The following is a 25,613-nucleotide window of genomic DNA, read 5'->3' as shown; positions in this document are numbered from 1 at the left end:
GGGCCTGTGGCTGGGGTGGGGTGGCAGCCTCTGTGGGGTGCTAAGGCTGGGGTAGGATGGTGGGGCTGTGTGGGGCCCTGAATCAAGATGGAACAATGGCTGTAGAAAGAGACATTTAATACTTTTAAAAAAATCAGGAGTAGAGTTCGCTTCAGCCCAGGCTGGAGTGGAACACTGTTGCCCATCTGTGGGTGTGGGGTGTGGCCCCACATGCCAGGGACGAGCCATAGGTTGTGGGACTGCTGTAGAGAGGAATGTGACTGAGCCCAGGCTGGAGGCCTCGCTGACTGGCACCTGGCAGGGTAATGCAGAGCTGGGGCTGTGGTGGGTCTGCTGGTCAGTGAAGGGACCTGCCAGCTGCCTGTGGCAGCCTAAAGGTGCAGGGTCACTTGGATAGGTAGCAATGGAGCTGGTTCAAAGGAAGGTGCCAGGGACCTGGGAATGTCCTCTTTCTGGGACCTTTGTGCTTGGCCTTCAGTAAGTAGGCCTGAGGCTGGTTCTGTGGTCCCGTGGGAGCTGTGCATGTGCAGCTCCGTGTGCCAGACTGGGGTACTGGCCAGCCTCAGCTTGCAGGCTGGGGACCCCAAGGACCTGCTTGCTTTTGGGGAGCCTGGAGGAGGAGCCAGGGCCCATCGCCAGCAACGGGCTGGGAGGGTTTCAAACAGGTGGGAGCTGACACCACCAGGAAGGTGACAGGACCTCAGGGTGGGCCTTCCCAAGTCTTAGGATGGAGGACCCAGGGCTGGGAGTGTGGGGCGGAGGGTCCTCCTGGAGGAACGTTAGTGTTTCTAGAGCACCTTGGCGTTAGGCTGCTGCCGCAACGTGCAGGCAGCCAGTGTGCAGGCGCGGTCACTGAGGCAGGGGCACTAGCACCTGCACATAGCTGAGTGGGAAGAAGCCCGATTGGCCGTGCAGCATCCCCTCGTACCAGTTCTCATCGATCTGGTTGGTGAGAGTGATGAGGTCGCCCTCGCGGAAGCCCAGCTCGCCATCATTCTCAGGCTCAAAGTCATATAGTGCCTTGCAGCTTGGCTGGTCCAGGGGTGCTGGGATCAGGGTAGGGATGTCAGAGCACAGCAGATATGCCAGTGTCCAAGGCAGGTGAAGGTTGGCCCCCTTTGACACTTTGGTGACCCCCACCCCAAGTGAGCAACCTGCAGCAGCTGGGAGGGGGGAATGCAGTCCCTCTCACCCGCAAAGACAGCAGCTATTTTCACCCCTCAACACTCACGCATACTCCTGCTGGGCGTCCTGGCAGGCTTGTCCCCTGATCTGAATGATGAGGAAGCTGTTTGTGGAGGAGGGCAAGTGTCAGTGGGTGGACAGACCCAGCTCCAGCCCGGGCATCTCCCATGGGGCTTTGCTACCTGTGATCTTGGGTGCTGGGGCACAGGGGAATCCCCCATTGGGCTGCTCCAGCTCTCCAAGGTCGAAGGGCTCCCGTGGCCGGGGCTTGAACTCCCGCTTAGGGCGTGAGGAGGCTTCCCGCACCCTGCAGGAACAGAAGGCCTAGAGCTCCCACACCACACTCCTCTTCTTCCACTGTTTTTTCTGCTGCTGCTCCATCTCAATTATCTACAGAGCCTGCCGATCACCTCTGCCCTCAAAGTTACCCTATACAGTGAGGATACACAGTGATGCCCCTGGCTGTTCAGGGAGCTGCCACCTGACATAAGCAGCTGAAGGATGTGGACTTGAGCAACTGGCCCAGGCCACAGCTGCCATCTCCCATAGGGCTCTGCTTTCTTCTGGCACTTCATTGCTACTAACACACAGCTCCAAGGACCCTTCTTTCACTGACACCCAGCATCAGGGCCCTGCTGGATGGAACCTGGGCCTGGGCCTGGCAGGTTAAGTGCACTGCCCATGCTCACCAGCAGAGTGCACACAGCAGCCACTCACCGACGCTTCAGCTTGTCTGCCAGCTCCTCCAGGATCTGCACTGCTTGCCGGTGGTAGTCCAGCTGGGCATCTACCAGGGCCGAGAGCTGGCTTACCTGCTCAATCTGCAGGACAGGGAAAGGACCAGATGACATGGCCACGCCCCAGCCCTGGAGGCTCAGCATCCTAGCCCAGGAGGGCAGCCCCCTCATCCTGGCGGGATGGTGTCCTGGGTCCTGACACGCACATCAGTCTCCAGAAGGTTGTGCATGCTGGTCTCCGCCACCTCCTTGGACTCCTCAAACTTCTCCAGGGCCTGGCGTAGCTCCTCATCGGGGATCTTGCCCTGTCGCTTCTTCTTGTAGTCAAAGTCCAGGCGGCGGCCCTCCAGCTTCTTCAGGTGGTGCTGTGGGTACAGACACGTGATGGAGCAGCACAGCTACATGGGGGCACCCTCCTCACCTTCCCAGGGACTCAGGGACAGGGTGGCACCTGGATCTCCTTCAGGTCCTTGTCACACAGATTCTGCAGTGGATCGATGAAATTCTGTTTAACTTCGATGTCTAGAGAGTCCTTCACCTCAGCCAGGCGCTTCATGGACTCACCTGCATCCAACAGGGCATCACCTGCAGGGAGGGAAGGCTATTATGGGCAGGGCTCCCCACTCCTGAGTGACCCACATGCCAAGGCAGGCCACAATATTGGACATGGCTGCCCTGTCCACCCAACTACTCAGCTGCCCCTCACCAAAATTGGACTCTCCACCCAGTTCCTTGCCATGGCGGACCATGCACTCGCCCAGCAGCCCCTCTGACTGAGGGTAGCCAGGATTCTTCACTTGGCCCCGGATCTTGGATACAGTGTTCAGCATTGTCAGCTTGGCCCTTGAGGCTGCAAAGGAACAGACAGCCTGGGTGACAGGGGGTGTCTACCAAAGCCCTCCGGAGCTCACAGAAGGGACCAATCCCACATGCCCCCTCCCTTAGGCCTCCTCAGGAAGAAGTACCATGGAGATAGTAGAGGACACAGTCACGGTACTACTCCATGGCCCCTGCCTCACCCTTGCCTGGGAAGACCTGACCCCACTGTACATCAGCCCAGCAAGTCAGCAGAAGGGACCCTGGTGTGTGGAGGCAAGCAGAAGCTGGGAGGTCCATGGTCACCACTTCAGGGTGACCTACCTGGGTTGGGCTGCAGGTACTCAATGGTTCTGACCAGCACTTCTGCCACGGCCTTGCTGGTGACATCCACCTTCTGCGAAGAGAGCCAGTGTTGGAGCATCAGACACCGAGGCAGAACGGTCTAGGCCCATTTGTCTTCCAGAAGCTCTGCAGACCGTGCCTGGGACTCCTACCTTTTCCATCTCTTTGAAGTCATCATCTAGCTTGGTCCCCTCGGCCCCGCCAACCTTCTCGCTGACCAGCTGTTGGGGTAGAAGGAGGGAGGCATGTGAGGGCACAGGAGGGACACCCGCTGTGCCTGCCAAGGATGCAGCCTCTGGGACAGGCAGGCAGACGGGGAGTCTGGGTGAGACCGGGAGAAGGGCTGAGGTGTGCTGGGATTCAGCCCAGCACCCCGTGGGGACTGTCCACCTTTTACAGCTCTTGGGTCGACCCTGTCACTTTGGTAGAGGCAAAGCAGGCCCCATGCCAGCTTGTACTCCGTGTCCTGCACATGAGGGTACTGCAGGTTTCAGGAGACTCCTGTGTACCTGAATCCTTAGTGCTTGCACTGTGACACTGACACCTGATAAGGATGGCCCTTCAAGGAAGCCAGAACTTGAGAGCCTGGGGCAGGGTGGACAGAGCCAACTGCCCTGGGCTGGCCTCAGGTACATGGTAGGGAGCCCCAAGTGCCTGTGTCACTATCTGAATGTGACACAGTGTGTGTCACTTCTCTGGAGCACAAGGCCCCATTTCTCCCCAAGTCTGCCCACCACAGCCATCTTCACTTATCACACCCAAGGCCCTGGGATGCACCAGCAGGGCAGTCATTGTCCAGATCACCCCCACATGAGGTGCATACACACCCCATATGCAGAACAGCAGGCTAGCCTCCTGAGAGAAGGGTGCCAGTGAGGCTTTCACGGGCCATAGCCATGGTGCTCCCGACTCTGAGCTGTTGCTTGATGTGGGCAAGGGATTTGCAAGTGCCATGTGGTGTCCCATACCATAGGCAGAGGCAGTAAGGACTTTGTAGGGTGGCCTGGGAGGAAGTGACCAAAGACATCAGGAAGTAGGGAGGCTGCAGAGAGGCACCACCGGAAGTGGCCTCCCTGCCCTGTGTCTGTGACTAGTTGCCCACAGCGTTCTGAAGGCCTCCATGCTCTCTGGTCTGCCCACTGAACAGAGCTGCTCTCTGGGCTCCCCAGAGCATCTCAGAGGAGTGGATAAGACTCAGGGTAGGGAGAGACAGGAAGACAGTGTGTGTGGGGGGTGTCCCTGTAGCTATGTCCTCCCCAGGGCAGGCCCAACTGGCTACCTCCTTTGGGTATTCACAGGGAGCCCCACTGACTTTCACGGCCCTGTTTCGCTTCTCTGGGCGAGCAAAAGCAGGATGTCACCCACCATGAGGCCCTGCTCTTCTGGTAAATGCAGAGAAGTGAGGCAGAGCCATAGCTTCCAGGGGATAGCATCTGGGCCAGGGGACCAGAGTCTCAGGGAGAGCAGTCAGGCAGGAAGAGGAGAGCCTGGAGCATACTGGGCTGCTCTATTAATGCTCCCATCTCCTGTGACCTATGATCTGGGGGCCCCACATCACTGGCCACCACACATGTCATGAGCAGGCTGTACCCTCATACTCTGGGTCTCTTTGCAGGAGGACCATCAGCGCCCTCTGTAGCTCATGGGCATGTTGCCTCCCACCACCTGCACTCCAGAGACAGAAACAGGGTGCAGTGTACAAGTGTGTGGGACCCACCACAGCTGCCCACAGCACAGCAGCAGCTGCATGGTGGCTGGCATGCAAACACTCAGGTTCTCAGCAGAGAGCTGTCAGCCTGTGGGGGGAGCAGGGACATCACCCCTGCTAAGAGCTGCCTTACTGCAGTCACCTCAGGGGGACAGACTGGGTATCTTGGCTAAGTACAACACAACCAGGGATCTGGGCCCAAGGCAAAATGCACCAAGATTGCTCCCAAATCCCCGGCCAGCTTGTTTCCACAGATTTGTCCAGGAGCACAGGAGCTACACCTGCTGGCACAAGCTCTGCTGACAATGTCACCTGTAAACCAGGCATCTGGAGTGGGGGCAAGCACAGCAGGGAGGTAGGCCTCCCAACAGGATCACAGTGACCAGAGTGCCACTGGGTAGAGACCTTGCCCCATGCATGAGACCCCCAGTTCTGCACCAGCATTGCCAAACTAAGTACAGTGACGGGATATGTGACAGGAGAAGCTAGGCACAGTGAAGGTTCTGGGAGGAACATGTGAGCTGACACCCTGCCTGGTCTGGCCACCACCCCTGGACAGTCATGTTTCTTTAGGAAAGGTGGCTTAGTGGCCACAGGACGTTCAGTCTGAGCAACGAAGATAGTGACATGAAAGGGGAGGGTGGGCACAGGGCAGCTCCATGCTGTATCCAGTCAGTCACCGGAGGGTCAAACTGAGGCCTGCTGTGCAATACCACAGAGCATGAGAAATGTCTATGGATGGCCATGTTGTCTGGTGGACCTAAGCACCCATGCCTCATGTATAGCAGCTAACAGATCCTTCTGTTGCTCCTTAGCACAGCTCTCAACCAGGGCTCAGCCTGTTCTGGGGGTGGGGGGGAGGGAGGAACCTGGCCCACAACTAAGAGCTGCCTGGAGAGTCTGAGGCAGGCTGATGCAGGAGGGCACTGGGACACTCTGAAGGACACAACAGTGTTCTTAGAGGCTCACCTGCCTCACTTTACCAGCAGAAGCATCATGATAGGCACAGCATCCGCAGGACACTGGGAACCCGTGTTGGCCCAGAAAGCACAGGGATTGGGGGAGAGAAGGAGCAGCAGCATCTATGTGGACAGGACATAGAGGGTAGAGAGGTGTGTGGGTGCCGTGCCAGACTCCTAGTGGTCATCAGTTCACAGGGAGAGAATGCAGCCTAGCCTTCTGTCCTTGCCACAGGCAGACTCTGTGTCCTCAATTGGAGACCTTAGGGCTGCCGGTAGCCTGAGCCTGGAGAGTCACAGCCACCCTTCTTTCTCAGCTTCCACCTCAGACCTCCCTGCAGAGCAGAACCACCGAGCCCCACACGCCCAATCTTGACCTACTCCATGCCTGATGTCTGGTTCCTGGTAGGGAGCAACCAAGGACAGAGCAGGCCCACTGAGCAGCACGTGGGACTCTCCAGGCGTACAAGCAGGCAAAACAACAATGTACATAAAATAAAATAAATATAAAATAATATAAATATAAATATAAAAAAATAAAATGGGGCTGGGTGGGAGGCAGAGGCAGGTTTTGGAGAGGACATGCAAGAAGGTGACCACCCACTGCCCCATGGAGTATCCTGGTCCCTGAAGCTAGTGGCATGTCTCGGGGCCAGACACAGGTCTCCACTGCTTCAAACAGTAATACTCGGATGTGGGGTGAGCAGGGTGTCAATAGGAATCACTGCTGCGCCCAGGGAGGCATCACAGGCCCTTATCACACATCACAGGCTCTCATAAATATTTGGAATTTGCTGGTTGTGGAAGCCACTGCCTCCTTTTGTGACACCAGGCATGAAGGAACTTCCTCTGGCCTACCAGGAAGCCCAGCACCATGTGTTGCCAGGGCGTGGTGTTTCCCCAGAGCAACCTTGGTGAGAGGCGGTGGTACCTTTGATCACTGAGATCTCCTGGTGGCGCCCCCATGACCAGATCGGGTCCCCAGGGGCACATACTGAGGCAACCCTTTGTGGTAGGCTGAGGCTCACGTGGGAACTGAGCTTTGGGAGCCATAGCGGCAACAGAGTGCTCCAGGCCTCTCATGATGCCCCAGACTCTGGGCCAAGCCAGCTTCAAAAGACTGGCAGCTAGGGTCAGACCAGGCCTGACGTCACCATGGGCTTTCCTGACATGGCCAAAAGTCAGACACCCAAAGCCCCTCTCTGGGCCCTAGGTGGTCCCCACTGCCTTCCTAAACAGTCTGAGGTCTCAGTGTTGGCTGGGACAGAAGGAACCTGCACCCCACACTGCCTGTCACTTCTTGTTTGTCTCCCAAGCCTTTCCAGAGTGCATCCATGGGAAAGAGCTCAGCACATGGGCTGTCACCAGTATGTTATCTTGGGGTGATGGTGGCCTGACTGGTGCCCCTCACTGCTCCAGGCCTGACACATAAGGATACCCACAGGCTCTACTCTTCATGGGCAGAGTGCATGATGGCTGTACCCCACAGCTCCTTCCCTTGCTGGCCTGAAAGCTGAGGACGAGAACCTAAGGTCAGCTGAGGTGAGAGACACCTTTCCATGGTCAAAAGGCAGAAGTAGGAGAGATTTAGGGAGTCACAGAGTCTCAGGCACCCCGTCTCTCACACTTGTGAGCTGGGGCTCCCTGACACCTGACCCTCTAGCCCTGCCCTGGGAGCTGTCCACAGTGTGGGTGGTACTGGCTACCCCTGAGTGCACTTGGTCTTGTCAAGGGTGAGATGAAGTGATACCTGGCGATGCCTGTTCTGTCGTGGAACCCACTACTCAGGGTGGCTTCTTGTCTGTCAGGTGAGGCAGGAGGACTGTGCCTGATAAGCTGAGAAAATCAACTTCAGAGGAAAACTTAGACAAAGAAAGAAAACCCAAGCCACAAACAAATGAGGCCCACGGGGCAACCAAAGGACAGTCTCAGGGCTGCTGCTCACCTGAAGGTTATCCCAGCTTGGCTCCATAGACACTTGGGAATGGGAAGGGTTGCATGTATGCAGGGCTAAGAAGGGAGCATGGGCTAGCTCTCAGATATGAGTACCAACCAGTGAGTCTTGAGTTCCCTCATGTAGGAAAAATGGAGGACAGATCTATGGGTCCCAAGCCCCTACCCCTCACATCCCTCCAGCTCCAAGGAGCCATAGCCATGGGGTCCAGACTGCTTATCACTGGCCTCCCTCAGCAGGAAGGGCTCACCCCCTCCCCATCTGCTCCCCAGTTGTTCTCTGTCTGAACAGCCTTCTGTGGGACATGCCAGGGTTTCCGCATTCCTTGAAGCTCCAGCCCTAGCTGTCCTGACTGCTGGAATCCATCCTGCATGCTACACACTTGGTGGCCTTAGAAGCACCAGGAGTTGGGGCTGTCATCCAGTTCCCAGCACTGTGCCTCAGCCTGACCACAGCCACCTCCCCACCATGGCAGAGGTTCTGGAAAGTCTGAGAAAGCTAGGAGAATACTGCTCTGCACCCTAGGGACAGGGAAGAGGCGGGTGAGGTGGGGCTGTGTCACAGGACACAAAAGAGGAAATGACAGGTTTTTTTGAAGGACAAGTGGGATGGCACAAACCCTCCTGGGCTACCAGGATGACAGCTTAGCTTCCTGAGGCTGCAATTTGCACCTGTCACAGCAGACTTGGGTAACAACAAGGGACAGACACATGGATAGGTCAGGGAGACCAGGTTCTGCAATCCAGAGTGGCTTGGGGCAAGGTGGGGTAGTGAGGGCGGTGATTGGCACTCCCACTGCCCGTCTGCGGATGCTGAGTTAGATGCCACTATTCCTTGCGATGACCAGCAGAGGCCATGTGCAGTGGGTAGTTGTTGAGATAATATTTATTGAGGTAATAAACAAATGAACAGCCTCACCCTCTGTGTATCAATGCCAAGTCACCATAGGTGAGCCTAAAAGGTCTGACAGGTGACAGGGAGAAGCCTGCTTGGGAGCCTGTCCCCCAGAGGATGAAAGCCAGTAATGTACTGTAAGGACAGTACATTCCTGACATCACAGAGACATTGGGATTCCATCATCAGCACCCCCCCCCAAAAAAAAGACCAAACCCCAAACCCAGTCCTCTTGCCTCAGTTTCCTTAGCTGTAATGTGGGTGAGCAGTACCTCAGCAGCCACTGCCCCACAGGGGCCACTTCTGAGGCTGGGAGGCTGCAGGGAGACCCTTCTCTAAGAAGGAGCATGGCAGGCACATCTGTCATCCCAGCACTCAGGTGGGAACTAGGAGGATCAGGAGTTCAAGGTCACCTTCCCCTACACAGTGAGTTTGAGGCTAGCCTGTTTTAAAAAACCAAAGCACATGCCTTTAATCCCAGCACTTGGGAGGCAGAGGCAGGTGGATCTCTGTGAGTTTGAGGCCAGCCTGGTCTACAGAGTGAGTGCCAGGACAGCCAGAACATTACACAGAAACCCTGTCTCAAAAAAAAAAAAAAAAAAAAAAAAAAAAAACAAAGGGGAGGGGAAAGACGCTCTCCTCCCCTTCATGCAGTCCTGGGTGCCAGTGACACCTACCCACACTCCTTAGGGTAGGGAGGGGTGGAGATTATGTCCTATCAATGGCATCATTGATGGCTGTGCGACAATGGGGGCAGGGGTGAAGGAGGCTGGAAAACAAATCCACATGTCCCCACAGTGGCCACTTTATCCCTGCATAGCTCACTGTCCCTCTTCTCCTTTTTCTGCTGGGCCAGTGTCCCCTTGACACCCCTGTCTGGTGACCAGACCCTACTTTCCCCTGCTCTGCCTATGCAGTCTTGTCCTCATCTCAGATAAGGCTGGGAAATGCCACCCTCAGGACCCTGAGCAAACCCTGGGTCACAACTGATGGCTACGGCGCCCACTCCCAGCATTCACAGAGCTCTTCGTTTTGAGTTGATGGAGTAAAATGCCCACACCCCAAGTCTCCTGACAGCCTCTCCTTCTGTGTCACCAAGTACCTCACGCTGCCCAGCCTCAGCCCAGGGTGACAGCAGTACCAAGCCTTCCTGCACTCAGTCCTAGTCCTAGCTGCAGGGAGGGACCAGCTATGTGTGGGGACAAGTACACAGCATGGTGACACTTGGGTGGCATCTGTGCTCACTGCCCTCTTCTTCCCACATCTGAATTCCAGTGACCATGTGGTCTGTGAGTCACCCAAGCCTTCCTACTGAGGCCGCCCATCACTGGCCCTATCAGTCACAGACAGCACTGTACACATCTGGGATGCCCGGCTGACGCACCAGCCCTGCCCAGGTGCTGCTGCTCACATAACAACTTTTTTAAAAGGTTTTTTGAGACAAGGTTTCTTTGTGTAGCCTTGGCTGTCCTGGAACTCACTCTGTAGACCAGGCTGGCCTCAAACTCACAGAGATCCGCCTGCCTCTGCCTCCCAAGTGCTGGGATTAAAGGCGTGTGTCACCATCACCTGTCTTACAGCTATTATTTTTTAATCTGTGAGGTTCAGGAGGGGAAAGAGGGGTAAATGACCTAAGCACACACCCCACCAACAGGTCCACAGGAAGCACTGTGCCAGGCTTGGAGCAAGGAGCGAGCAGGTATGTAGAAACAGGCAGAGGAGAGGGATACCAGTGGTTTGTCTGATGAAGGTGGGAGGGACCCAGCCAGTCCCAGGATGATAGCCAACATGCTCCTATGGTGGCACAAGGCACCAGGCTCTGAGGTGCCCACCCATCTCTAGGTGGTACCTTTGGACAGTCAGCCCCAGTTGCTGTAGGCAGGTGAGGGTTATGGGGTACAGGACATCCTCAGGGATAACTGGGTGAACTATGTTTTCTGAGCAAACCTGAACACATCACCAGTTCCCTGAATGAACATTTTAGCTGTGCCTGTGACCAGTGGAGTCAAGTGTGAAGAGCTGAAGGTCGGCTTTGCAGAGCATGGGATGAGCAGGGACCCCAAAGGGACCCCGCTGCCTTCAGTCAGTAACGGGGACAAGGGCTCAAGATGCTGGCTTTTTTCTCTCACAAGGAACCGACCATCCTAAAGGCCCAGGTACTGGGCTTGGTCTTCAGAGCAATGAGTGTAACTTTGTTGGGGACAATGGGGTCCCTAAAGCAAAAAAAAAAAAAAGGGCCAACGGGCAGGGACTGGACCTCTCAATTGAGCCAGGTCAAACCTCTCTCAGCAAAATACCTCTCCCAGGCATGTGCTTCCAGTGACTAAAAGTAGGGCAACCATGGCTCTAAGAGGAACAGCAGGCTAGATCCCACACAATACATCCTCCAAGCACAGGGTCCTTGGTTTGGGAAGACAATGGAACCCTTCACGCTAATGCACAGCACCACACCACATACCACCCTAAGCTTCTCTGGCCTGCAAGGCTTACACATTTCCTCATCCCAAGGATCAGAGAATATGTGAGCACTGCGCTAAGGAACGCACCTAGAAAACACACCCGACTGAAGCCCACAAGTGTGGAGGCTGCAGTGTTGCTTGGTGGGAGGCTTTGGGAGCTGGAACAAGAAGACAGTATGGCAGCCTTTGGTCCCACTAGGAACACAGGCACAGGTGCCAGCTTGGACCCCAATCCTGGAGATGCAAGGGAACTGTAACAGACAGATGTTCTGGGAAATTCAGAGGCTGGGTGAAGGGGATCAAAGTGATGGGCATGGCGGAGCACGTGAGCCCAATGGTTTTCCGTCTTCAATTCACAGTGATTCTCCTGCCTCTGCCTCCTGAGTGCTAGGACCCCATGTTTGGGGTGGCAGTGCTGGCTTTCAAAGCACAGGGCCAACCATGTGTCTGGGAGCGTCCTGAGCTGTCTGCAGCTCCCAGACACGAACATCATGGCAGGGTGGCTAAAATATCACCAGAAAGGCTCAAACACATAGCACCTGTGGCTCTAGGCCTGGATAGGGTCTCACCAGTGGGATGACTTGCTTATTTCTCAGGCCAGGATCACAGACACTGATACAGTCACAGCAAGCAGGTAGGGCTCATAGAGAAAGCCAGGGCTCTTATCCAAGGGGCAGCCACTTGATGACCATGTGCTGCCCCGCTATAAAAACAGCAAGACTCAGGTGTCCTCCACCTCTGCTAGAGCAAAGCACAGAGAGGAGAGTGATGGCACCCAAGCTCAGGGACAGTTCACCACAAAGCACCATCTGCCACCTGACAGTGCCCCATGCCATCTTGCTGTCCCCGGTCAATAGAACTCATTCTTGATCTATGTTAGAAACACCTTGTGCCTTATACTGAGGAAGGGAGGTGGCCCCTGTGCCCCGCAAGCCTGGGGTACACAGGCCAAGGGGCAGTGCAGCTTGCCACCACTAGGCTCTGCCACTGGCTGTTACTGTGCATGCACACAGGCACCACGGCGCCGCTGGTGAGGGTGTAATGAAGCCTTTCCCCAAGGGCCTCAGAGATCAGAGAGTCTCTGTCTCTCTCCTCACTGTTGGGCTAAACCCTAACAGCAATGACATCACACACTGGCCAGCAGGGCTGGACGGCACTTGGCTACCTATATGGCTGGCCATGGTGATGTCTGGATACTCCTTAAGGCAGTTGCTAGGAGAAGCCACTGGCTAACAAACTTCCCTCCAGGCCCCTGCAACCTCACTGGCCCAAGTCCTCTGGGCTTTCTGACCCAAACCCAAACCTGCAGGACCCCAATTTCCCTGAGATCACGGGGGCACAGTGAGGCTGGATACCAGGGAGTTAAGATCAGGCTGACACCAGGCGACTTCCCAGAGGAGGTGATGTGGTGAGAACATTATTTCCATGATGAGTCTTTTACAGCTATCCAGGGCCAAGAGAAACTTCTGGGTGGGCATGACTGAGCTTTGCAGAGCTCTCAAACCTGCCACAGACCTGGTTGCACTAACTGCGGAGCGGAAAATTCACTCCACTATTCTCTCTCTCAAACGACAGCTATCTACTCATGGCAAGCAAAAACACCAAGACTCTCCTCCTGCCATGGAGCCAGAGCCCCTGCCCCTACAGTGGCTCCACCCCAGGTCACTCCCCAACCCCCTCACAGGGAGATTCTAGGCAAGGGCTCTGCCAATATGTCACAGCCTGGAAGAGCCTACTAAAGGTAGATTTAAAATGGAGTTTTAAGCTGGACGTGGGGATGGAGGCAAACGGCTATGGCCTCAGCACTGGGGACACAGTGACATGACTGTGCGCTTGCTCACGTTAGGCTGGGTTAGAGTAAGGCTAGTGCTCCTACAGAGGTCTGCATGAGTGCTGGAAGGCAAGCTGGGGAAGGGGGCTGGAGTCACACTCACTGCTAGGATGAGGGTCACGGGTGTGGGAAGAAGGTGGAGAGGGAGTGGTTGGTGCTGAGGAATGGCTCACAATCAGAATCGACTGGGGGGAGGGCGCTAGGGGACAAGGTGGTTGGGAGTGTCACATCAGGTGCATGAGATGCAAGGCAGGCCACCTGGACCCAGTCGCCCCAGGGGTGGTCTAACTCATGGAGACCTCAGCTAGGGTATATGGAGACTGTTTCCTAGCAGGGTGGACTGCTCTCTAGGAAAAAAGGCAGCCTGGCTGTCCTCAGTCTGCTTCATCAGCTCTGGGTCAGTTACTGTTATCACCCCACAGGCTCCTATGGCCCAGCCTAGCGCAGCCTCTCTCCTGAGTACTGGGGGTACATCCTAATGCCAGAGGGCCAGACACAGGCTAATTCCTCTGTAAGACCAGTTGGACCTGCTCCTGCCAAGCTTCAAACGACCCAGTTCCCTAGTTCCCTCAAGTGCTACCTAAGCCCAAGAAGTCAGTCCAGGGTCACTGTGGGAGGCCACAGAGAGGAAGCCCCATTCTTAGCTCTGAGCAGCAGGCCACTTTGGTGGTGCCTTTATGATCAGCCTGTCAGCTGGCACCACATCAGGAAATACGGCTTGTTACGGCCAGCCTGTAGGAACATGGGGAGCAACAGCAGGGAGCATTCCATGACACGAGAGTGAGACAAAGTGCAAGGGCTGCCCTCCAAGCAAGTGCTGAGATGCCAGACAGACAGGGTGGATGGGAGGAGGGCAGAGGACCAGGCAGGGTGAGGTGCAAAAGAGGCACAATGCCACCAGAGAGGTGGGGCAAGCACAGCACTGCTTGGGCGGGGCATGGGCAGAGCTGTACAGACTGGTCTGGTGGTATGTGGGACACTGGTCACCAGTGCTGCTGGTATGTGGGATACCCATCGCCAGTGTGACCCTGAAACTCTGGCAAATATCTGGGAGGTCCCCAATGCTAGGGGACAACACAGCCTGTACCCCAGAAGTCCTGGGTCAGTCTGCTTTCTCTCTCTTTTTTTTTGCCTTTGAGCTGCTACACATAGTTCTGGGCACAGTCCCCATCATAGACTTGGTGACCCAGGACAAGGCAGCAGGGCACCTGTCATCTGTGTCACCCTGAAATGCTAAGCAAACATGCTAGTTCTCAGGGGTTATCCACCCTCCGTATATCCTGGGGGCTAACACTGAGGATCACCCAGAAGGGAAGGAACCCACTTATGGGAGTTCTCTAGAGAGGTCAGCCAGCAGGTGCTGAGTCAGGGACTGGGAGGAAGCCACAGCTGTGTTCCCGAAGTGCTTGGGAAGTGTCCCGTGACCCCCAGGGGCTCAAATCAGCAGGTTTTCTAGGAGCTGAGCGGAAAAGGAAGATGAGGCATCCTGTGGACCTGCAAAGGGCAGGAAGAGGGAGCAGAGGGGCGCCCACCCAGGCAGCAGGGGTGGCCCCTGGCAGGGGGAGGCCGAGCGGAGCAGCTGCCAGAAAATGAAGTTTTCTTTCTAGCTTTCCAAGGAGCGCTTAAGAGAGAACGAGACAGCAGAGATTCAGCCATTATATAGCTACACACCCATGATCCCAGCATGGGGTTTGAATGAGACCCCCATCCCACAAACAAACAAAAATTCAGAAGAATAAAAGTAAGTAAATAGGGAATGAGACGGCTCAGTTGGTACAGTGCCTGCCACATGGAATCTCAGCTCGCACATGAAAACATGGGTGTGGTGGAGACAGGCAATTTCACTGCTGCTGGACATGGGGACTCTTGGCTAGCCAGGCTAGTCTTAGTGGTGAGTCCCAGGTCCCAGTGGTAGATTGTACAGCAGGAATAACACCTGAGGTTGATCCTTCCCCACAATAAATAAATAAATAAATAAATAAATAAATAAGCAAGCAAGCAAGCCCTGGGTTGGAGCATGGGGTGCCAAGCAGAGAGCCAAACCTGGGCCTGGTTCCACTCCCCCCACAGCTGCCTGCTGTGGCATCTCAAATCCTACAAGGGAAATGAGTTGTGGAGGGGCAGAGAGGGTACAGCTGTTTCCTGGGTCTCCCGATCAAAGGCTGTGCTTGGTGGAGGGGAATGGACATATATGCACACACACAGATACATGTACATGCTCTGCAGGCACTCACACGTAGCAGGGGCCTGCCTCTCTGGAAGGGCCCAGGCTGAAGAACAGGGAGAAGGGAATGGGTACTAACAAGTGAGGTGGGACATGGAACACTCAGACACCATGTCCCTAAAGGAATGATGGTGATGGGGCTTATAAACCAGATGTGACAGTCCCCATTTTCCTGTCACAGTGGCCTGCTGTAATGTCCAGAGATGGAGCTGCTCCATGGTCTGGCCTAGCACACCATGGTAAACGATTAGCTGGGGTGCTGCATTGAGAGCCCAGGGCTCTGACTCAGGTGGACTTTCAGCTCACACAATCAACGTGGCCTCATGTGGAGGAAGTCATAGCCAGGGCTGGGGTGTCATCTACAGGCCTTGGGTTCTACCTCCCTCTACAGAATGTGTGAGAGAGGAGTGGGAGAAGGAGGAAGGGAGGGAGGGAACAGACAGACAGACGACAGACAGGCAGACAATAGTTACATCCCCAAACCCACAGAGTCCCAAGTCTGCGTGTGTGTGTGTGTGTGTGTGTGTGTGTGTGTGTGTGTGTGTGTGTGTGTGTAGGGGGCAGGGCCCACCAAGCACTTGCCTGGCACTCCAGTCAAACAGTTGGCAATTTTCTTCCAAGGTCAGATCAACCAATCTTTCTTTTCAAACCTCCCTTTCTCTCAGGCAAAAAAGAGGTTGTGGGGGGGGGGTTGGGGTGGTGGGGGGTGGGGTGAGGTCTGCATTCCATGCCAGGAGCAGCATCCTTAGTTACATTCCATCTCCAGGCCATCACAGAATGACCAGGAAACCAGCCAGCTCAGGCTAACAGTGAAGACACCAAACAAACTTCTGAGCCACAGGCCACTTCTATCTGATACCCTGACTTCCTCAGAACCCTCAGTCCTCCACACACACCAGGGTGAGGAGACGGTGGGGATCACAGCTAAGAGCAGAGCCACCATCTCTCCACTTCCCCATAGGAAGTGAAACCCCCAACTTCCTTCAACACCCAAGCTCATTTTACACATTTACATGTACCTGCAGGCTTGGCTGGGTGATGAGCTGGGGACCTGTGAAGCTCAAACCAGTGGAACCGGAGCCACAGTCCAGTTGCCCATCCTGGCTTCCAGCTCCATCCATACCTTGCCTCAGCACCCCTGAACATCTTTCCATAACCAGTCATTTCTGATTTGAGACAATGTGGGCTGAGGATTCTTTTATCTTCTTTGAGATAGGGTCTCATGTAGTCCAAGCTGGCTTCAAACATACTATGCAGCTGAACTCCTTGATCCTCCTGCCTCCAACTCCAGATGACAAGTGTGAGCTCCTACACAGGGGTTATGTGGAGTTGGGGGCAGATCCCAGAGCTTCCTTATAAACTGGGTGAATGTTCTACCCACTGAGCCCCAGCTTCTCTCCTGCTGGCTCTCACTATGTAGCCCAGACTGGCCTGGAACCTACAGGGATTATAGGCATGCCCTATCACACCTGGCTTATGGCTTCTCTTTCTGGCAAGAAAGAATTTTCTGGGGACTCAGGAGACAACCAGGGAGGTGTTACTTAATAGAGAAAAGAGACACACAAGCGGGACCCAGCTGTAAGAGTAGGATGTTGAGGAACTGAGGAAACTCCTGCAGGAGGCTGGGCTGAGGGCCATCTGTTTGTAGCTCTTTAGAGCTGGCTCAGACTCCTGGGCACAGCAGTCATTCTTTGGGACAGGGCCCTAAATGTCAAACAGTAAACTGACCTGAGTTGAGTGGGACTTTCCAGGTTTATAGGCAGGTTGGATGGTGGCCCTCCAAGAGGCAAAGTCTGGTGGCTGCCCCTCTGGGTCCTTCCCGAAGTGCCTGCTGGGAATCAGTGGGGGAGGAGCCTCTAGAGAGCACAGGGATTCAAACAGGAGGGTAGTCTCAGGCCCAGGCTGGCAGCACCCCCAGAGCTTGCCTACAGTACTTCCTGCATGGGTGCAACCCACTCAACCCCAGCTGGGGGTGTGCACTGCCATACTCAACATTCCTGCACTTTCTTCTTTCATCTCTACCCCCCCCCACACACACACACACATGTGCTAGCCTCCCTCCAAGGTCCACACATAGAGCCCAGATGTCTTTATCCTTAGGCAAGCTAGGGCCATTCCTTTTGGCCCCTGGAGTGACAGCAAGCACCAGATGCCTGCTCCCTCTGGCTGGGCCTCTCTGGACCATGGGGAGAGCCCTTCTTGCAGGCACAGCCCAAGCAATTCCTCACACTGTTGCTCATCTCTCTGTGGAATCTACTCGAGCCAGCTCCACACCCAGGATTCTCAGCCTGCACTGCATAACCACAGGATTAGCACATCTGGGGCTTCTTGGAGCAGAAACCAGGCAACAAACTCTAGGTTCACAGGGCTCCCTGCACAGATCCATGGGTTGCATGCCTCTGAGTGTTTTACTACATACCCCTGGAACTCAATTCGCAACAAACCCAGGGCTTCCTGCGTGGTAGACAAGCCTTCTACCAACTAAGCTACACACCCAGATCACCTGCTGCTGTTCTGAGATATAGACAGGTTCTTCAACTTGAACTTACAGCTAAAATCCTGCCACGGCCTATCAGATAGTGTGGCCACAGACTAAACCAACAAGCCTGGGCCCTGTTCTAGAAGGGGAGTGTAGCTGCTCCAACATCCTTGACTGAGGACAGGCCTCTGAGCTGAGAGTAGCACCAGAAGGGATGCACAGACTGAAGACACACCAGCCTTGACCCTGGTGACCTCTATGGTGACAGGAGTAGCGACCAAGTGTTTCATACGGACATAGCTCAAGGTAGAACATTTGCTACTGTGGGCAAGGTCCTTGGTTCCAAACCTAGCACGCATGAATGCGTGTATGCATACATACATACATACATACATACATACATACATACATACATACATGCATGCATGCACGCACGCACGCACGCGCGCGCGGGGGGGGGGGGGGGAGGGAGGAAGAGGAGAGAGGGAGGAGAGGAAGGGAGGGAGGGAGGGAGGGAAGGAGAGAGAGAGAAACCTGAAGGGGAAGACAGAAGAAAAGAAACTCAAAACAGACAAGGGAAAACTCACAGATATGAACTTGGCAAACCACTTCTGGGAAATTTATCTTACAAATACAATCTCACTAGTGAGGCTTGGTGGCAACAGCACAAGGATGCAGAGACGGGGATAATGAATATGAGGTCACTCTAGCCTCAGACTGGGACAGAGAGAACACAAGAGCTTGTTCAAGGGAACATATGACAGAGTCCCAGCACTCAAAGGCTGAGAAATCAGGCTCACAGTGCCAAGGAGTTCAAGGCAATGTAAGACCTCCAATACATGAAGGCAAGTTTGAACTGTGGCACCCTGTCATCCCAGCACCCAGGAGGCAGAGGAAGGAGGAAATTTTGGGTCAGCCTGGACTACAAAGCATAACCTTGTCTGAAAAAGCAAACAAAAAAGTTCCAGAGGAGCCGGGCCGTGGTGGTACACACCTTTAATCCCAGCATTCAGGAGGCAGAGGCAGGGGGGATCTCTGTGAATTTGAGACCAGCCTGGTCTACAAGAGCTAGTTCCAGGACAGCCTCCAAAGCCACAGAGAAACCCTGTCTCGAAAAAAACAAACAAACAAAAAAAGTTCCAGAGGGATGTTACATTATGGGATGTCGGAAGACATCTGTTTTCAAGATGAATGGAGCTCCTGCCATGGGGTGGGGTTTTCAATATGTAAGGATGCAACAGAGCCCAGGATGCCCACCCTGGAGAACACACACAGCCAGGATGTAGAATTTCAGTTCAGATTCATGCTCCAAGAAGCAGTGAACCCAAACCACCAAGTACCCAGGAATCTACAGTTCAGCACAGCCATATCAATGTATCTTTCAAAGAAACACACACGGACTTGGAAATGGGGACACAAAGTCTGTGACATTTTGTAACTGGAGAAGCTTGGAAAATTACTTTTCACTGTCTCTTTTCAACTTGGCACAGTGTCTACCAAGAGATTCTTCTTTTTTATTTCGTTTTTGAAACGGGGTCTCCTTATATAATCCTGACTGGCCTCAAACTCTTGAGATCTGCTTGCTTGTCTCTGTCTCCAGAATGCTGGTACTAAAGATGTGTACCTCCTGGCGAGTGTCTTGGGGGGGGTTGTTTTTGCAATCTATTTTGGAGACACAGAAGAAAAAGAGATGGGCCACTTATTTTTCTAAGTCCTGTGTGGACTTCGTAAATGTTATCAAGATTTTTTTTGGGGGGGGGAAAACAGCCCAGACACACATTTTCTGTGGCCTGAGGCTATGTGGCAAGAGTCACGGATACACACAGCCTGGAAACCTGGGTTCCCTCCTTCCACCCTGGGTCCCTGGGACCGAAATCAGGTCGTGAGGCTCGGTGGCAAGCCGGTTAGACACGCACATCCCGTGCCCCTGTGCAGCCCGGGGGCCCGGTTTTCCCTTCCCGGAGCTGGCTCCTTCGCGGTCCCGCGAGCCAGGCCCAAGCCCGGATCGCCCGGCCGCGCCTCACCTGGCTCGCCTTGTAGAACTGCTTCTTCAGCCCCGCAACCGACATGTCGCCTCCCGCCGTCGGGCCTCCCGCCCGGACTCAGGTTTCCGCCGGCGTCGCCGAACCGACCTCCTTCCTCCGCGCGCTACTCGGCGCCGCCTCCGCCAAAGCAGCTCGCCAGCTCTACGCGCCCGCCGGGGAAGACACCTCGGCCCGCTAGCGCGCACGCGCGGCCGGGATATTACATGGCAACCACACACTTCCGGTGCCGCCCCCACCTCGCCTCTGCCCCTCCCAGCGGCATCCGCGCGCGCGCGTCCGGCTTCTGTGCGCGTGCGCCGCCCCTGTAGGCCGGAGAGCGCATTGCAGCGGGAAGGTAGGGGAGAAAAAACCCGCCCACAGCAACGAGATGAGGGGCGCCCGGAGAGGCCGGAGAGCTGCAGCTCCCTCTACAGCCGAGGAGTAGTAGGAGGAGGACATAAAGTCAAAGCCAGCGTCCATTAGTTAATTAGTGCGTGCGTGGGGAAGGGGGCGCGGCGTGCGTGCCAGAGGACGGCTGCGGTAGTCGAATCTCCGGGATCGAACTCACGTATCCAAGCTCGGCTTAAGAACTTTACTCACAGCCGTCTCACTGGGCCCCCAAGGAAAGATTCCTGACAGCTCACGGCTGTGCCGGGCCGCTGGAACACACAATAAATGAAATAGAGAATAAAATGAAAACAAGACAAAGCCAAGTAAAATGAAATTTCCGAGGCGTTAGAGGGACGGATGGCTGGCTGGCGTGGCGGTGACCGGGAGGGAGTTTGGTTCCGCCGCACCCACATCGGGCCGCTCGCTTCAGATCCATCCGCCCTCTCGTGGCCTCCTCGGTCAACTGCGCCCAAGTCTGCAGGATCACACGTATACCCATAACTTAAAAGATAAACAATATAAAAACACTCAACCTAGGGTGTCTCCAGTTTAGAAGGTAGACGTCTTCATTTCTCTTCCCGTAGCTGTGACTAAATGCTCTGACAACAAAAGCAAAACCCAAAGGAAAGCAAAAACGCTTGGTCAAAAGCAACTGAAGCAAAAGCAAGAAAGAGTGTTGGAATGCCACCTCCTTGGTGAGACCCAGACTGACACTGGTACCTTAACCCTTAGATCAACTGTGTTATGGATTTCAAAAAGCATAAAGAATATGCCAGAGGTGGCAGTGCACACCTTTAATCCCAGCACTTGAGAAGCCGGGCAGATAGATGGATCTTTGAGGTTGAGGCCAGCCTGGGCTACATAACCGGTTCCACACCATTCTAGCATGACTTGGAGATTAATAATAAAATGGGGGTGATGAGTAAATAGATCCTAAAGCAGGAACAGGAAAATGTTTAGGGTAAAGAATTTTAAAAATCTGGTGTTGAAATTGCTGACAAGTGATTCCATGAAGCCAAGATTTCTGGAAGGTTCCCAGTGACTCAACAGAATGCAGTGTGGTAGATGAAAAGAACATGTGAATGTCATCCTTATTGCTCATGACTATAGGAGCCTTTGTACATGGTGGATTACGAATAGGTTTTGTTTGAGACAGGATCCCACATAGCACAAGCTGGTCTTCAATTCCTGATCCTCTTGCCTCACCTTCCTGCTCCTGCAATGACAGGCTTATGACGACAAGTCTGGTTTCAAAAACGTGTGTGTGTGTGTGTGTGTGTGTGTGTGTGTGTGTAACTGGAGACTGCAGCCAGATTCCTAGCATGCTAGCCACCACAGGTTGATACAAGGATGTTCTTTATTTTATATGGGTTTTGAGATGGAGTCTCATGGAGCCCAAGCTGGTGTCAACTTCAACCTGCCTTGGCCTTTAATTCTGGATCTTCCTGCCTTCCTCTCCCAAGTGCAGGGTTGACAGGTGTACAAGAAGATCTGCACAGTGCAATCTGATTATACTTCCGCAGCAAGTCAAAGGTTTGATGAGATCCTTGACACTTTCACTGAGTTTATGGCCAAAAAGCAATTCATACAGTTATTCTATTAAGAACCCACTTACTAGCCACAACTTCAAGAAAAGAACTGTTGTGGGCATTGAGCTGTTTGCAGATGAAGGAGGGAAAGGTTTCTTTCTCCACCTAACAGATGAAACATTTTAGAAACTGGTTGGTGGGTACCAGGCCAGCACGGCTGCATTGTGAGATCCTGTCTCAAAAAAAGGAAAGAAAAAAAAGAAGGCAATTAATAATGTTTTGATACATTGTATCGCTGGCTGGCCTGGAACTGGCTATGCAGACCTGGCCTGGATGTCTTCAAAGTCACAGAGATCTGCCTGCCTCTGCCTCCCAAGTACTAGGGTTTAAAGCTCCCACCACCAAACTCAATGAACAATTTTTTTAAATTAATATATCTTCAAAGTAATTCACACTAAAAAGGTAATTAACGACTTTGAAAGTAATTTATAATCTTACAACAAAAAAATTCTACTTATAAATAAAGCAAATCGTAATTTTTAAAAAAGCGGTTCATCATTTCAGAAAAGTAACTCATATTTTTTTTAAGTAATTTATAGTTAAAACAGGAAGTACTTGTGAATTAACAATGAAAGGAAGTGATCCCCAGTTTTAATTGCTGTAGCTACTTTGAACCAATCACTAATTAGGATAAACTCACTTCAGATTCCTCCTCTAATCAGTAATTTCAAGTTGTCACTGGCGCGGATCGTGACGTAACCGCCCCACTTCCTCCCACGAATAGCCAATAAAAGGGAGGGCTCTTAGATTGACATTGCATCCTACCAGTAGAAACGTGCCGCTCCGTAGCCACTCAAGAACCGCCGGAAAGGAGTCCTCCTCCTTCCACCTCCCGCGGGATTTTTGGGCGTATGACCCGCAGTTCTCGCGAGGACGCGCCGAGCGCCCCTCTTTTCCTGAGGCAGGGCTGTCACGTGACGGGCTCCCGTCCAATCGGCGCACGGGCCGCGGTGGTTGCCGCGGTTCCCGCCAAATACGAGCGCGGCGGCCGCGGCGGCAGCAGTAGCGCCACCGGCGGGAGGCGGAGAGCGTAGCGGGGTCGCCGCCGCGATGCTAGAGGAGCCGGACGCCGCGACGCCGCCAGCCGTAGGTGGGTGAAGCTGCGGCCCGAAGGACCGGGTCCGCGCCCGGTGCTTGGGGGCTGAGATGCGGAGACGCGAGGGCTCGCAAAGGGGAAACTGAGGCCCCGGGGAGGGGGAAGGGTCAGCTTTGCAGGCTCCCGAAGGTTCCGTGTAGCCCAAATAACGAGGGCCTAGTAGCTGATGGGGAAACAGGCCCCGGGTCGCCCTTGATGGGTCCTGAATGCATCTGTGTCCTCTTGTTGCAGGTGGGGAAACTGAGGCCGGGAAGGGGGGTAGCGTCACTTTTGCAAATTATTAAATGTATTTGCGAATTCTCGAGTGAGTCAGACCTTTGCAGTGGGTGGGGAAACTGAGGCCTGTGGTCACTTGAGCTCTGGACACCAGAGTACCCCGCAGCTGTCTCGGGCAGGGCAAGCCCAGGATGATGGAGACTTTGCCTGGCAAGCATGACCAGGAAGCTCGCTTTTGTGAGTGTGATATAGCCCTGCGGGGTACGTGTCAGGACTCTGTGTAGCATGAGGCAGGCTTCCCTAAATGTGGGGTGCCTAGTCCCCCTGCTTGACTCTGAATTGTACTCCCAGCAGTTGGCACGGAATCCTACCCTGAGTCCTACCCTGAGACTGGAGGGGGTCGCATCCTGATGGACTAAGAGTTCACCAATTGAGCACCACTTGGGGCACTTAGGATGGTCCCTTCTGAGTATGTTATACCAGTCTGAAAGCTTGGACGTTAGTGGATAGGCAGTTTCTGGGATAGAGAGCAGCGTCCTCCATCTCCATCCACTTCTGGGATAATTCCGGCCCTCTGCTACGGTTCTGACCACCAAAGATATGCCACCCCCACCCCCAAACACACACACAGCCCAGTAAGATCCAGCAAGGCTGGATCTGTTGTCCTGACTGGCTTAAGATTTTATGAAGACATAACTAACATTCATAAAACTACCTAGACTATCATGGAGCATTGTTTTTGTTTAACCAAGGCAGAACTTTTTTACCAACACTATTGGTAATAAAGACAAGATGGGTGTGGTAATTTGTACCTGCAGTTCCGGCATCTTAGAAGCTGAGGCAGGAGGATGATGAGCTCCAGGTTGATCTGGCCTTTCACCATCTGAATTCTATCACAGGTAGAAGGAGAGAATCAATCCCACAAGCCTTCCCAACAACAAATTAATTAAAATGTAATAAAAATTCTAAAGAAAGGATGTCTTTCAGGAAAACCCATATTTTTTGGCAGTAGAAAACAGGGCAATGTTACCTTTCTTCCATTCAAATAGGAGAAAAGGGGCATGGGTGTTCTAGGTAGGAGTCCGAGTCTAAGCCGGGGTGACGAGGCTGTCTCCACTCTGGACAGCTGAGGTTGTCCAGAGTTGAGTCTGAATTTCATATAGCAAAATGTATGGGAATGCTCCCCATATTACTGAAGGGGTTTTTTGTTCACTTAAAAAATCGCCTCGCAGGTGGAGTTTCTACACCTGAGCCATCTGTTTAAAGGCATTTACTCAAAGACAGGTTCTGAGCCAGGCATGGCGGTGCATGCCTTTGGGAACGGAGGGAGGAGGATCTCTGTGAGTATGTAAGCTAGTCTGGTCTATTTATTAAGTTCCAGGACAGTCAGGGCTACATAGAGAGCCACTGTCTCAAAACAAACAAAAAAACAGTTCTATTTATGGCTCTACATGCATGGATTTTGGTGTGCTTACATACTTCCTGAGGTTTTTATTTTAGTGAGAAATAGTCTCTCTTGGGGTCTTTTATTTTTTAGTTATTTTTAAAACAAGGTCCCGTGTAGCCTAGGCTGGCCTCTACCTCCAAGTGTCACCTTGCCTGGCTTCTGCAGGGCTGTGGATGGAACCCAGAGCTTCCTGCATGTTAGGACAGTGTGCTACCCATTGAGCTCAACCCAGGTTCCTTCTTATGCCTTGACATAACTACAGCTTCTGCCACAAAATGTATTCATTTCATTTACTTATATATTCATCCGTTTAAGACTATGATGCCTTTGCTTGAAAAATAATTTTTAAGTTGGTTTACTTAAAGATTTACTTGATATTATGCATCTTTGTATGTCTCTGTCCATGTGAGATAGGTACCCATGGAGACCAGAGAGGGCATCGGATCCCCTGGAGCTGGGCTTGTAGTTGTGAGCTGTTGAATCTGATGATGGGACCAGAGCAGCAAGTGCTTTTAATTGCTGATCCCCTGTCTATCCCCACAGTCACTGTGTGTGTGTGTGTGTAGGTCAAAGGACATGTGGGAGTTAATTCTCTCCTTCCCCTGTATGGGTCCTGGGGATTGAGTTCAGCTTGCCAGGCTTGGAAAGCGCCCCTACCCACTGAACTCTCTCACCAGTTCATGTGTTTTTTGAGGTAGCTTTGGGCAGTTTAACCATAACTAGAATTCTATGTGGCCCAGAGTGGCTTTGAAGTTGAGGCAACCCTCCTACCTCTACCTCCTCAGTCCTGGGATGACGAGCATCACCTCATGATTGGCTCTTCTGTGTGTTCACTCATGCCCTTGCTTTTTGCTCACTGTTCATCAATTTCCAGTGTATTCAAGCGCAAAGGAGGGAAGTCTGGGTACAGCATGGATCAGGTCACTGTGCTGGCATCCAGTAGGGGACATAATACAACAGTTTGTGAGCAAGGCCCACAGAGAAACTCAACGCAGGGTACCGAGTCTAGTGTAGAATTGCTCAGTGTTGGCATTTTGAGCCAAATAATTCTTCGTTGTGGGGCCGGCCTATTCATTGCAGGCTGTTTAAGGGGAGTGCCTGTGTGTCATCTAGAGATGAGCAACACCCCCAGCCATGAAAGCTGTCTCTATGGGCTGATGATAGGGCTCAAGGGCCGAGTACTTGCTGCCAAGCCTGACCATTGGGTACTGTTCCTATGGCCCACATGCAGATTGAGAGAACTGACCCCTGCAGGTTGTG

General features: G+C 53.5%; 2 protein-coding genes across 3 annotated transcripts in view; one reads left to right on the top strand and one right to left on the bottom strand.

Moving 5' to 3' along the window:
• Window positions 1-100: 100 nt before the first annotated feature.
• Sh3gl1 (SH3 domain containing GRB2 like 1, endophilin A2) lies at window positions 101-19,831 on the bottom strand. Its single transcript, XM_027416896.2, has 10 exons — window positions 19,616-19,831; window positions 3,236-3,304; window positions 3,063-3,135; window positions 2,629-2,772; window positions 2,374-2,507; window positions 2,129-2,287; window positions 1,903-2,006; window positions 1,368-1,492; window positions 1,232-1,288; window positions 101-1,046 (listed from the first exon to the last, which is right to left on the bottom strand). Exons 1-10 carry the CDS (start codon window positions 19,658-19,660, stop codon window positions 850-852), a joined length of 1,107 nt encoding a protein of 368 aa, XP_027272697.1. The 5' UTR covers window positions 19,661-19,831; the 3' UTR covers window positions 101-849.
• Window positions 19,832-22,526: 2,695 nt separating this feature from the next.
• The window catches only part of Chaf1a (chromatin assembly factor 1 subunit A), a 30,268-nt gene continuing 27,181 nt past the window's right edge, over window positions 22,527-25,613 (top strand). For both annotated transcript variants that reach the window (XM_027416888.2, XM_027416887.2), the window contains exon 1: window positions 22,527-22,684. In XM_027416888.2, the coding sequence (XP_027272689.1) occupies window positions 22,645-22,684 (40 nt within the window). In that variant the 5' untranslated portion in view covers window positions 22,527-22,644. The remainder of the gene's footprint in view (window positions 22,685-25,613) is intronic.

This window comes from Cricetulus griseus, chromosome 5, assembly GCF_003668045.3.
Source record: "Cricetulus griseus strain 17A/GY chromosome 5, alternate assembly CriGri-PICRH-1.0, whole genome shotgun sequence".
Classification (NCBI taxonomy): Eukaryota; Metazoa; Chordata; class Mammalia; order Rodentia; family Cricetidae; genus Cricetulus; species Cricetulus griseus.
Note: the sequence above shows the minus strand (reverse complement) of the source record. Positions and strands in the feature narration are given on the sequence as shown.

Coding starts and splice junctions, on each gene's coding strand:
- Sh3gl1 (XM_027416896.2), bottom strand. CDS start 19,660: ATGTCGGTTGCGGGGCTGAAGAAGCAGTTCTACAAGGCGAGCCAG. Junction 3,136..3,235: donor ACTTCAAAGAGATGGAAAAG/GTAGGAGTCCCA, acceptor CTCTCTTCGCAG/AAGGTGGATGTCACCAGCAA. Junction 1,047..1,231: donor GACGCCCAGCAGGAGTATGC/GTGAGTGTTGAG, acceptor CCCTGATCCCAG/CACCCCTGGACCAGCCAAGC.